General features: G+C 48.1%; 1 protein-coding gene across 1 annotated transcript in view; it reads right to left on the minus strand.

The window, feature by feature from the left end:
• CHD7 (chromodomain helicase DNA binding protein 7) overlaps positions 1-13,999 on the minus strand; it is a 118,728-nt gene that overhangs the window by 17,820 nt on the left and 86,909 nt on the right. The window contains 8 exon segments of the mRNA XM_036829850.1: positions 3,145-3,304; positions 3,467-3,666; positions 6,046-6,251; positions 6,339-6,449; positions 9,410-9,589; positions 9,802-9,969; positions 10,256-10,451; positions 11,129-11,339. Of these exon segments, the coding sequence (XP_036685745.1) occupies positions 3,145-3,304; positions 3,467-3,666; positions 6,046-6,251; positions 6,339-6,449; positions 9,410-9,589; positions 9,802-9,969; positions 10,256-10,451; positions 11,129-11,339 (1,432 nt within the window).

Consider the following 13,999-nt stretch of genomic DNA (forward strand, 5'->3'; position numbering starts at 1 on the left):
CAGCCCCCAGTGTGCATTCAGGACTCACATTTGAAGACTACCTCCTTGGCCATGAGTAGATAACACCAAGGGCTATTCCCCTAGCTGGATAATCCCATCATACACTTGCAGAACACTTTACAACCCACGTATCACATTGACTAACACGAGCTCATTTGATCTTTACAATAACTCTATGACAAAGTGGAGCAAGTTACAATTTCCATTTTCACAAACGTGAAAACTGAGGCCAACAGAAGACAAGTGACATATCCAAGGTCACAGGGTCACCTTGAGCATGGACCACTCAGAATTAGGCCTTCTGACTCCATCACTTCATAATGCCTCTAGGGACATGGCACTTGTCGTTGCAAATATCAAAATGACAGCTAGGGGCGGCTTCACCACGACAGACCACTCCTGATCATACAGATACCCCGTGACCCGCCTTCCTCTCCACCAACAGGCTGCTCCTGGCCCACCTGGGTTCTTAGCGGGCAAAGCGTGAGGCTGTAAATACCTGAATGCACTCCAAAGTAAGCGATCTTTCTGGATAATTCTTTTTTTTTTTTTAAGATTTCTTTCTTTTGATAAGATTAAATATTGGCTGTGCCACACTGAACCAGCAGAAGAAAAGCGACAGTGCGGGCCCCCATGGCTGGCACAAGAAGAGCCTGCAGACCAGATCTCCTTACAGAGGATGCTTGGCAAGGGGATGCACTCCACCTTTAGCTGGATCCTCCTTTATTCACCAAAACTCGGTGCAGCAGCAGTGATCCTAACGGTTTCTCTCCCTTCGGTAGAAGACAAAGTTTTCCACCTCATGAGGAATTTTAGTTTTGTGGAGACTTTTACGAACTAACTGTGAATGTCACCTTTCTTCTAGAGGAAAAAATTCAAACCAATGCACTGGCAAGCTGAGTGGCCTGGCAGGATAACAGGGTGATGGGAGGTGGCCTCTGACCCCTAAGGAGCTTGCACGTGGTGAGTCAGACAGACAGGACTCCTAACAAGTCCCCAGACCTCATTCTCATTTCAGCGGCTACCCAACTGGTGCCCGTTGTCTGGACCAGCATCCGGGCCGGGAGCACGTGCGCACTGAACTGTCCTACCCCTTTCGTCTCCTTCAACTCGAGACCGTTCCTGTCTTTGTCTCTTGAAACTTTTGAAGAGGACTGGCCAGCTATTTTCCAGGAGGTCCCTCAATTTGGGTCTCATTTTCTCTCTGACTGCTCATCCCAGAGAGGAGATGGAAGAGGCACTGCCGGTTCTTCTCCTGAGACCCAGGGGAAGATGTGAAGAACACTAGTTACATCTCACGTACTAATTGGGCCGCGTACCCTACAGAAGTCTGTTACTGACATCAGAGTGGGAAATTAAAAACCGCCACCATCACACTGGGGTCCAGGAACAGGAGCCGTTGTTCCCACACTAAACCCCTTCACTTACAGTTTGTCTGAATCCAGAATTCAGAAGGTTATGGACCCCAAGTTCACATAAGCCACAAAGAAACAGAAGTTTTCTAATAGCTGTAAGCGGGACAGGACTTTAGGGAGAACCGTTATGCTACGGCAGTAACAGCAGTTTCTGAGGTGCCAAAAGGGTTTGAGGTAATGGTTTTGAAGACTCAGAAAGGAAAAATTTTGTCAGTCAAAATCCAGCAATGATGATCAAAGGTAGTCCCTGAAAGCACCACTGCATTTAAAAAGGGACGAGAACCACGAGTCAGTGCAACCCAGGAGTAGCAGATGTTCTCCAGGAATTATTTCACTGAGGTTTTCGACAACCCTGAGGGGAGGCAGGCTTCCGAGATGGGCAGGGCTGCTCGAAAGCAAGGGCACTCGCTGCCCCTTAACTAGCTGAGGGACCTTAAGCGCCCGAGACTTGGTCTCCCTGCCAGGTAAATGGGGATGAAAGAGCACGACTTGTCTTAGACAACTCAAAACACATAATCCATAGGAAGCGCTTGGCGTGCTGCCAGTATTAGGTGCTCAGACTTTTGTTGCTACGATTTAAAAGACAGATAGACATTTATTTAAGCTCTGTTTGACGAATACAGAAAGTGGGTCTTTGAGAGGTCAAGGAGCTTGTCCCAGGTCGCCCAAAGCCAGGAAGGGGAGAGCTGTGCAGTGGTAGTGCTGCTTGAGCCCGGATACCGAACACGCACGCTCAGAGGACGGAAGGAATCAACACATGTGGATGCTGGTGTAATGTGTCGGCAGCTCACAGAGCTCCAAGCGATGAAATGAATTCAGATCTAGTATCCTTCAATTATATACAATCAGGTTCTGGAAATAAAGATAAGGAACATGATTCTAAGCTCAGACGTAAGAAGAAAGGACCCAGTAACTGAGGCATTATGAAGCAAAAAATACCATGTGAACTCCGCAGTCCCTCGACTGAAAGCAGTCAGTTGAAGGCGGGATCATATAAAGTTAACCATAATTCTCTAATACACGTTGGTTAAAACTTAGTTATCCACAACGTCTATAGCAGCATCATTCACAACAGTCAAAAGGTATCAGCCAACCCAAGTGCCCACTGACGGATGGATGGATGGATGGATGAACAGATGTGGTCTATACGTACAATGGAACATGGCTCAGCCATAAAAAGGAACGAAAATCTGGCACAAGCTACAACACGGATGAACCTTGAAAACATTAGGCTAAGTAAAATAAACCAGATACAGCAAGGCAAATATTATATGATTCCACTTATGAGGTACCTAGAATAGGCAAATCCACAGAGACAGAAGGTAGAATGGTGGTTATCACGGGCTCCAGGGGGAGAAATCATTTAATAGGTACAGAGTTCATATTAAGGTCAACAAAAAGATTTTGGGTATAGACAGTGGTGATGAGGACGCAGCAATCTGAGTATAATCATTCCCAGTGAGTTGTTCACTTACAAATGGTTAAAATAGTAAAACTGTATCATGCATCTTTTACCACCCAAAAAAAAAAAAAAAATCAGTTGCCTAAAGGCAGGCTGGCACGTGACTTGGCATCATGTTTCAAGAAAAACAGTAAAGTTGCACCAACACGGTAAATACGGTATAATAGTCTTACTGATATATATCTAGTATATACATATAGTTAAATACGTGCACGTTTAAGAAGAAGAAGGATCGCCAGCTCCCCACGGCCGCCCTCCCTGACGTACTTGTTGCAGTGGTGCTTCAGGTGCTTCTTGTAGCTGTCCTCCTGGAACAGGGCATCTGGGTTGCAGCCGGCCAGCCAGTCGGCGTCCTGCACCACCGGGTGCGAGCTCTGGGCTTTCACCTTTTTGCCTTTCCGCCCCCTGGGCACCGGGGCTGATAAACCTACAAGCAGAGTAGTCATGATAACCATAACAATAGAAGCTCTCCACGACCCCGGGTCAGGAATCTCCGCGCAAGGCAGGGACACATGGGGTCTGGGACACGTCCCGAGCGTCCCCAGCAGCTCCCTGGGACCCCGCCGTACGAGGCGCGACGCTGACCCACCGGAATGGTTGACCAGGGCTCGCGTCTGGCCATCGGCCGTGGGCGTGATCAGATCCCAGATGAAGCTCTTGATGTTCTCGTCCCCCCTGTAGTGGTTGAGGCAGTACACGAGGATGGTCCTGCAGATGGTTTCCACGTCTTGCTCGCTGAGCGGACGCTTGTAGCGGCCATGGGAGAGGATGTCTGTCCAGCGCCCCCAGCTGCAAAGCAAACATTCACATGTAGATGGTGCCTCTGGGTTTAGACGTGCGGCTTTGGTTTCATGGTCAGGTGGCAGTGTTAGGAGAGCCTGGGTCGAAACCAGCGACATCCGACATCAGGTTATAGTGAGGCAATCCAGGGCGCACCGTTACCACCCGGCCGCGTGTTCACTGAGCCGCAGGGCAGGGGATGGCACCGGCCTTCCCAGCTGAGACCTGGAAACCCCCTGCTCCACTTCACGCGGGCATGGTTCGTACTTTCCGATGCTGACCCACCATTTGAGATGGAAGGTGACAAGAGTGACTACCCCCAAATCAGGCGTGCACACGGCTGAAGGGGCAACTGCATCTATTCGCCTCCAAGCGACGCCCTGATAATTAACGAGGCCATGAAAGGTCTCCCTTTGAAACAGGGGTGCTAGGTGCCAAGTACAAGAGCGCTCCCAGGTCCTTGTGTGAAACGGGGGGGGGGAGAGAGGACCATGGACAGACCTACGCGTGCAGCGCACAGGCAGACGCTGCGTGAGCGTGCCCTCCCCGGGTTCCAGGCGCTCAGGGCAGGAACCAGCCTCCGCGCGAGGGGCACAGTTCACCCCGCGGCCCCGCCTCTGCCCCGCCTGGTCCTCCTGGCTTCAGAGAAGTTCCCCCAGTTCCTCAGATCGCCTTCGGACACACCGCTCTTTCTGCTGGGAACTCTCTCCTCCTCCCTGCCCGACATCCCACCCTCCCTCTTACCCCAGCTAATTTGCGATATCCATTCACGTGCCTTCTTTCACTCCCCACCCCCAGCAGTGGGCAGACAGCCCCGAGCTGCATCCTAAAGGAGAGAGGACGTGCCTCTGCCCCACTGGCACGTGAGCACCTGTGCGGCTTTACCAGTTTACTGCCCTTTCTGCTGTTTCACCTGCCTGCCCACCTGCCCCCGGGGGTGGAGGGGGAGGCGCCGTGACCGCCTGCTCACGGCCGTGTCCTAGCACAGTGCCCCGCAGGTGGTAGGTGTCCAACACACCTGATGCCTGTGGGAGGAGGGAAGGGCGTTACGAAAGACAGATGTCCTAAGTATACTGCTTGGCTTCAGCAGTTACTAATGTTCCGTTTCTAAAGTTAGCAGCAACGTTCTCAACTTTGATCATTAGGGTGAAACATGGAAGCAGGGGAAGCAGCAAAGGGCTCAGTAGCTAGGGGTGGCCAGGAAAGAATGCCCGGCTTGCAGAGATGATGAGGAGAGGTGACACAGCTGCCGAGACACGGGACCAGCTGCAGTGGAACCTCCTTTACTGCATAAGCAGCCACTGACCCAGCACTCACCGTGCCTACCGGCCCCGCACTCTGCCCCGAGGACACGAAGAGGGAGCCCTGGTCCTCACGGAGCCCTTCACCAGGGCTCCAGCAGGAGAGGCTATCACCTGACATGCCGAGGGTGACAGCGAGTGCAGGGAGACCCTCTGGGGCAAGTGCTGAGGTGATGCCTGCTCAGAGGTCAAGGGCAGGAGGTGGAGGGCGGATCAAGTCAGTGCTGGGGGTGGGTGGGCAGGGCTGCATGTGGAAACAGAGATGAGACGGAGCAGGGCACACGGCAGGAGGAGAAGCGTCTATCCTAACAGCAGCCCGGGGTGCCCGCGGAAAGGACCCACGAGACAGACAAGGGCCAGGTAGGAGCCCTATCTGCCACGTTAGCAGAACGTTTGTGTTTCTTCTGAAACTGATGATGATCCATCGGAAGAAAAAAAAATCACAGAGCAGATGTCATCAGATCTATAGAAATATTGTTTTGGTGGCAGTTTTTTCATTTGAGTGGCATTCACCTACAGTCCCACCATGTGCCAGAGCACGCGTATTTACGAATTCGGACGCTCACCGAGCACCTGCCTTTCAGAGCCTGTGTGGGTGCCGGAGGTTCAGATATGGGTCAGATGTGGATCTTGCGGTCCAGTAGGGGAAACACGGCCCATTCAGAGAGTTGAAATGACCACCATTTATGTTTCAGATGAGTTGGAAGAGCTATACAAGTGAGACGATTGCCTTTAACAAATTTTTATAATGGAAAAATAATGAAAGATTACCATAGTGGTAATTTTATGTGAAGGTACACTAGGAAAAGATGTTGTTATTCTGAGACTTCATTCTGAGTTATTAATGATTAGCAAGTAAATTTGGATCTGACATAATTCCTTAAGGGGCAAACCCCCTTCGAATCCGTGAGGATCTGCACAGCTTTGAGCTCTTTAACCAAGAGGCCCCAGGCCTGCCCGGGTTGTGTCAAAGGCATTTGCTACGGGGAGTCACAGAAATCCAAACACAAATAGGGCTTTTCTCCGCCACTTGGAATTCTAACTATTTTTTGAATAAAATTCCGTCTCTCACATGAGCCTGACTCACCCATAGACAAGCAGGTTCTTCTCGACTCTGAAGCACTCGCTCCTGGCATAGCCCTGGGACCTGTCCTGCGGCCGCCGTGGCTTCGTGCAGGGCTTCTCTTCAGAATCGCTCTCCAAGTCTGAAAACTCCATCAGCTCGTCCTCCTTCACTGCACTGTACAGCCTGGTTTGCTTCCTCACTCTTGGAGTGTCAATAACCAGGTTGTTCTAAAAGACAGCACATACAGTTGAAACTTCTGAAAAAGCAACCCCTGGGGGAGATCAGGCAGACTTTGAAGGTGACCTCTCACTCACCCTCCCATTTAAGGCATCAATATCCAATTCCGCCTTCTTAGCCCACTTTTGCCAGAAATTTGGATCATCCAAGGAAATATCTGTCCTGTTTCCAGATGCAACAAAACTGGCCTAAAAGGGAAAAAAAACATGCATTACTTTGAGATGCTTTTCTCAGTGGCAAAATGCAAAGCAGCTTTCATGTATTCATTCACTCGAACATGGACACATCCTTCTACTGTGAGCCAGATGCTGTGGTCCGTGGGACTGGGATGAAGGACTGTCCCTCAGGCAGCTGAGGTTGATAAAAGATGATAAAATAAAAGATGACAGCACAGCATAATAAATGACAGGCAACAAAGGTACGTACAGGTGTAGCCGATATGCAGAGAGGAGCCCTAACCAGGCTCAGGTTGGGTGCGGGTACAGGGAGGGCACTGCTGGGAAGAGAGAACAGGCCCTCCAGAAGACGGTGCCTGGACCAGAGTGTTAAAAGCCCACAGAACAGGAAAGCATGTGGAAACGTTCAGGGCGGGGCATGTGCAAAGGCACAGAGAAGAAAGGTGATCACGTCGTACGGCCGGGGATTTGGGTGGTCAGGGGAGTGTAGCCCAAGGTCAAGCTGGTGAGGAGGGCAGAAGCCGGGTCAAGCGGGGCCTTGCATGTCCTGTTAACAGAGTCTGAACTCCATCCTGAGGTAGTGGGGAACTCTTTGAAAATGGGAATAATCTCAAGAGGTATGCGACCATATCCAAAGTCACCTGTCAGAGGGACCACAGCGGTGTCCTGGAGCAGGGAGGGCAGAAACAAAGTAGGACAGGCTGCGGCCATAGTTTAGGGAGGAACAGTGAAGACCGGCAGAAATGAAGAAAAGGATACAGTCTAGAAGGTAGTCTTTAAGAGGTAAAATTAAAGGAGTTGGAATCTGAGTGGATGTGAAGCCTGAAGGACGAGGAAGCCAGGAAAACCTCAGCATCCAACTCTGGCATCTGAAAGGCGTGGCTCAGGTGAAAAAACAGGGGTGTGTGTGTGTGTGTGTGTGTGTACATGCACATGCGTGCAAACAGAGGGTGGAGGGACAGGGATGATTAATCTGCTTTGGTACCTACTGAATCTGAGGTGCCTGTGAGGCTGGAGGAAACAACCTGAAAAGAGGCTGAAAGACATGAGGGAGAAGGTGTTGGGTCACAGAGCCCAGAGGAGAAGAGCCTTTCAAGACTGGAGTAGCTGGGACAAGAGGAGTAGCTGGGACAAGTGGAGTAGCTGGGACAAGTGGAGTAGCTGAAGTAACTGGATACCTACATGCAAAAGGAGAGAGCTGGACCTCTGTCTCACATCACACACAAAAATTCACTCAACAGGGATCAGAGACATAAAGTTAAGAGTGAAAACTATAAAACTCTCAGAAGAAAACACAGGAGCAAATCTCTGTGACCTAAGGTTAAACAATGAACCAAAAGCACAAACGATAAAAGAGAATATGGGTGGGCTTCTTAAAATTAAACACCATTAGGAAAAGACTAGGAGAAATATTTGCAAATTGTATTATGTGATGAGAAACTTTTATCCGGAATTCTTAAAATTCAATAAAAAAGACAACTCACTCAAAAGAGTTCAGAGTTGTTCAAAAGATTTGAATAGACATTTCTCCAAAGATTTTATATATATATATATATATATATATATATATATATATATATGGCCAATAAGAACATGAATAGATGCTAAACAGCAGCAGAGAAACGCAGATCAGACCAGAGTGGGCTACCACTTCACACTCAGTAATAGGACGATAATCAAAAAGTCAGACAACGAAAAGCGTTGGTGAGGATGCGGAGAAATCAGAACCCTAAACACTGCTAGCAGGAAGGGAAAATGGCACAGTCACTTTAGAGAACAGTCTGGCAGTTCCTCAAAGGATTAAACACAGAGTTAACATACGACCCAGTAATTCCATTCCCGGTATATATGCAAGAGAAATGAAAACATATGTCCACAAAAAACTTGTTCACAAATGTAACAACAGTATTCATAATAACCAAAAAATGGAAACAATCCAAATTTCATTATCAGCTAGTGAATGGAATGCCCATTAACAAGTGGTAAATGAGGTATAACCATAGAATGGGATATTGTTCAGCAATAAAGAGTAAGGAATTACTGATGCGTGCTACAACATGGATGAACCTCAAAAACGTGCTGAGTGAGCGAGGCCAGGCACAGAAGACCACACGTTGTATGATTCCACTTATATGAAATGTCCAGAGTAGGCAAACCTCGAGAGGCAGAAAGCAGTTGAAGGGTTGCCAGGACTTAGAGGGGGAGGGGACGGGAGGCGGGGTGGCGGGATTGTTACTGGGGTGATGGAGATGTTCTAAACTTAGATGTGGGGATACTTGTACAAGTCTGTGAATACGGGAAAGGCACTGAACGGTACACTTAAAGTAGGGGAATTTTACGGTAAGTAAATTACATTTCAATAGAGCTGTTAAAAATGAAAGCGTGTCATTGCGCCTGGGTGTGGATGGGGGAAGCCTCAGAAGGGGCCCCAGGCGGAGGGATGGAGTGGAGAGGTGAGGGAGGGGTGGAAGCTGGCAGGTGGGAAATTAGCAGAAAGGGAGGCAGGGGAGACAGCAGCGTAGATAACGCTTGCGTGGATCTTCGCTGCAAAAGAAGAGTCGCAGGCTTGTAGCCAGAGCGGAAAACGGATGGGGGGCTTCTTCAGATAGGGGTGAGCTGACCGGTCTGAAGGCTCTGTCAGGAGTCAGGATCACAGGAAAGGGGGAAGAGGGTGACGGAGCAGAGGCTCAAGAAGCAGAGAGGGCGGGTCCGGAACACAGGTAAAGGAAGAGGCCTAGCGAGGCGGGAAGCGTGGCCGGGACAAGGTGAGGGTGACCCCGAGGCCCGGTACAGAGAAGAGAACCCAAAACACAACGAGTGTTCCGTGCACTGGGGGCTCCGTCGAGCGGGAGTTAACCACTAATCTCTTAACGTGCAATACAAAGCAGACATTACGTGTGCTTCCCGTGAGCGCGTGACACAAGCTCTGTTCCGCTGCCACAGAACACCCGCCGCTTGGGATCGATCCGCACCTTAGCAAACGTGGAACCCTTTCCCTCAGACTCGATGGTGATGGTGTGGGTTCGCCGGAGGAGAATCTGGTCGATATCTTCTTCGCAGAATTTAGACCCCTCGTCCTCCTCATCCATGAGTGCACCGTAGGCCCCTTTCCGGAGAAGATCCTCTATTTCTTTCTTGGAAAGCTGCTGTACCTGTTTTAGAGAAATATTTTTAGAACTGTCTGTAGACTGAACAAATGATTCATCTTTCTCAAAGAGGGTAAACCTTAATGATAACAAAGGAAATTGTGACAAAATATGCTTAAAACATCGAGGCCAAAAGACAATCAGATGCTGGAAAATTTCTCAGTACAAGCTAAATAATGGAGCGAGAGTGAATGCACGGTGTGGGCAGCATGCTTTACCCCGTTGGGAGCGTTTTCTCTTCCGCTCATGGACTGCAGGACAGCTTTATCCAGACCGAGCTTCAAGCTAGCTTTGTCGAACATTTCCCTTTCGTAAGAATTCCTTGTAATCAGCCTGTAGATTTTCACAGATTTGCTCTGTCCTATTCTATGACATCTAGCCTGAGCCTGGAAGAAAAAGGAAATGAATGGCTACCAAAGAAAGAAAAGACCCGACCGTCAGTTATAAGAGCATCTGTTCCAATAAATAGGGGTGCAGTTTAACAGAAGAGGGTTAACACACTAAGAAATTACTTTCACATTATTAATAAATTGATTACTAGTTGGTTCATTTGCCCCAATCACGGGACACTGCCTGAGCGACTACAGGATTTTAATTTATTGGTCTGACATAGCAGAACGACTTCCAAAAGTGGGAGAGGGAGGCATCGGGGAGATTTTCTTGCGTGTTTACCTGGAGATCATTTTGGGGATTCCAGTCGGAATCAAAGATGATGCAGGTATCAGCAGCAGTAAGATTAATGCCTAAACCTCCTGCCCTTGTACACAGGAGGAAAACAAACCTATCAGAGTCAGGTTTGGAGAACCTGTCGATAGCTGCTTGGCGGAGGTTCCCTCTGACGCGGCCGTCGATCCTTTCGTACGGGTACCTAGAAAATGTCAGTGTGAATTAACAAGGAGGCCTGACGAACGGCCAAAATACACTTGTTCCTTTTTTGGTGTTTTAAAGAAAGTACTATAATATGGGATATATATTAACAGGATGGTATTATTTATCAGAAATAATTTCTGAGCAAATAGGTGTTGTTGTAGTTTTTCATACAATTGGTCGAATGCCCCAAAGATTAAAGTTCCTTCTACTTCCTCTCCAGGGAAATATCTAAGCTCTGAAAAGGGCTGACACCGCCAACAGTGAAACAACAAACAATTTCAATTTTCGGTAAGAACTGTTCTCCCCTAGCCAAAGGCAAGAACTGGAAAGCAGAACTGCCCACAAAAGCACGTGTCACATGGAATAGCCGTCATGCCCATCTATAGCTTTTAAAAAGAGGTGTGACACATGTCCCCTACCCTGTCCCCTTTACTATAAACGCCACTTCAAGGGACTTCCCTGGCGGTCCAGTGGGTAAGACTCCGAGCTTCCACTGCAGGGGGCATGGGTTCGATCCCTGGTCAGGGAGCTAAGATCCCGCATGCCGTGCCGTGCAGCCAAAAAAATTAAAACGAAAAAAAAAACAACAAAAAAACCCCCCACGCCACTTGGAGGTGAAGCGCGTGGAGCCCCGTCTTCTGACCCCAGCTCCCCACCCCGGTGTGTGGTCCTCACCGTCTCTGAATGAGGTAGTCTTCCAGGATGTCCAGGCAGCGCACCATCTGGGAGAAGATGAGCACCCTGTGGCCGCCGGCCTTCAGCTTCGGCAGCAGCTTGTCAATCAGCACGAGCTTCCCAGCAGCCTGGATCATCGCCTGGAGCTGAAAATCTGGAGAGTCGGCATTGTGTGTTTCTTTAAACTCTTCCAGAATTTTCTCTTCAGCACCTGCAGAGATTGGATAGCATGACAGGAATACCGTAATATCCTGTTACAGTATGGAATACTGTTTTTAGTAGTAAAAACAGGGAACCTGCTTTCAAAACCCGCTGCAAACTGTAAGGACCAGGAGGCCACACTCGTGTTTGTGAACACACGTCCATCCGCTGGCTCAAAGGAGGGTCCACACAAAACCGTGGAAGTACAAAAGGGATCAAAGTTTTAAGCGCAGCACATTTAGGCGTTTGTGGGGGAAAAAACCCCCCACATTTTCCAACAAACAAATGTTTGCTGTCTGTAGAAACTGAATTTCAACAACAGACTGTCAAGCCAGAAGTGGCAGAAACAAGCCAAGGGCCAGATACCTACAGAAAATTTGGAACCTAAAATGCTAAAGAAAGGAAGAACTGTTTACTAGCTGAATATAAACACAAGTAGCAGAATCTGTTCTGAAACTAAGAGACAAGGGAACAGGGTTCTAACAGTTATGGTGCAAGGGCAGGCGTCTGTGTATCCAACTGCGCATCAGTACAGCCAAAAGGACTGCGACGACAGGGAGGGAGCCCATTTTCCAGGGTAATTTTAGGCATTTCTCAGGGCGCCTGAGCACATCGCTACTGCGGTCTCTGCAGCTCCCTCCACGTTCATTCTCACCTGATGATTTCCTAAGGTACAAAAATTCTACCCTGAATTATCCAAAGCTTTAAAAAAACAAAAACCGACCTCTGTTTCATGAAAGACTTCTATACCTAACCCTCTTTTTCTCATCGCCCCACAAGAGACCTCTGCTTGCTCCAAGACCTGGGTGCATCGGAGAGAAGCCTGGAGAGAGAGGCACCTTCCCAGGGATGGAAGCCCTTCCACCTCCTCCCCTGACCCCAGACGTGCTTGCTCAGGGCACAGCAGGCTGAGCTTCCTGCAGCCGCTTAGGCAGCTTAACTAGAATTAGGCAGCAGGGGTTCGGCCGCTCTGGCCGGGGGCGGGGGGGCCATCAGGGCCCGGCAGCTGTGCTCAGCCAGCCCCTCTCCCCTGGGGACAGAGGGGTGGTCACCTATCCTTTGGAAAATACAAACAAATCCATCTAATGGGATTTGTCCTCAGCCTTAAACCGTACCAGGAACTTTAAACTACTCTTCTTACCACTGGTTTTAAACGTGAACAAACTATGCACAGGATATGGGACCCTCACAGGGTGTAACGGTCACGCGAGTTGGGCCACCAGAGCCGTGAGGACAGAACGGTGGCACACAGCAGTGGGTGGGACAGAAGTGCCCTCTATTCCCGTTTTCAGGGCACTTGAGCAAGTTAAGTCATGACACGGTCACACACTGAAACACAGCTTGTTCATTATTAATCAACAAAGGATCTTACTGAGACCAGATTAAAGTCACTAATGCCTGGACCGGACACTGAGGTCCGCGCAAAGTGCATCGCTACTTCTCAGGAAGGGCCTGGCAGAAAATGCCGGCTGGGTCCGAACTGCTGTCTCTCACCCCCCCTTCCACATGAATAAAACACTAATGTTCAGGATGTTAATCTAAGTGAAACAAATGGCAAAGGTCTTACTAGGAAAAGGTACAAACCAAAATGCTGTTTAAGAGAATCGGCAGGAATATTCTTGAATAAAGAATATTCTTGAATAAATACTCTTGCATAAAGTTGAATAATGTTTTTCAAGACAAGAAATTTAGAAATCTAGGTTCTGGATTCATGACAAGAAGGCCCTCAGGAGACAGGAAAAACAGATTTACATCTATATATTACATTAGGTCTTTTCAAAAAGTTTGTTCTTGTTGGATAATATACTACAAGCTCTTTGCAAGTCAGAAATAGATTTTATTCATAATATCTGGGTAGTTATTTTTTGTTCACATTAGGATTACAATCCATAATCAAAATAAAACATAGCATTTTAGCTTAAGTTAATGGTCAGTGAATAGCTTTTAAAAATGAAATAATCAGGCTTCCCTGGTGACGCAGTGGTTGAGAATGTGCCTGCCAGTGCAGGGGACACGGGTTCGAGCCCTGGTCTGGGAAGATCCCACATGCCGCGGAGCAACTGGGCCCGTGAGCCACAACTACTGAGCCTGCGCGTCTGGAGCCTGTGCTCCGCAACAAGAGAGACCGCGATAGTGAGGGGCCCGCACACTGAGATGAAGAGTGGCCCCCACTCGCCACAACTAGAGAAAGCCCTTGCACAGAAACGAAGATCCAACACAGCCAAAAATAAATAAACAAATAAATAAATTTATTTTTTAAAAAAATGAAATAATCATTTTGACAAAATAAACATGTTTGAGTTATTTTAGTAAAAAATTTGAAAATATAAGTTCAGTCTAATTAGTAGAGAAATTTAATTTTTTCATTTTAAATTTATCTATATGACAAAAATAACTTTCCTGCTTTTTCAATACTACCAATGATTTCTCATGTCATCAAAAATAGCCAGCATTAAAATACATTTTTTCTTATCTGACAAAAGTTCCTGCTGAATTAATCAGTTCAGCTCTTTGCTGTGAATTTAGGTTCTTAAAGTGGCAGCCAGTTGACACTAGTAACACTTCATTTAAAAATATCAGCAAACATATTTCCTATATGGTTCCTTTAGCACTATATTATGCCCAGAAGAGCTGAAGGCAAGAGGGCAGGGAAGGAGTTGGGGAGGAAAG

Source organism: Balaenoptera musculus, chromosome 17 (assembly GCF_009873245.2).
Source record: "Balaenoptera musculus isolate JJ_BM4_2016_0621 chromosome 17, mBalMus1.pri.v3, whole genome shotgun sequence".
Lineage (NCBI taxonomy): Eukaryota > Metazoa > Chordata > Mammalia > Artiodactyla > Balaenopteridae > Balaenoptera > Balaenoptera musculus.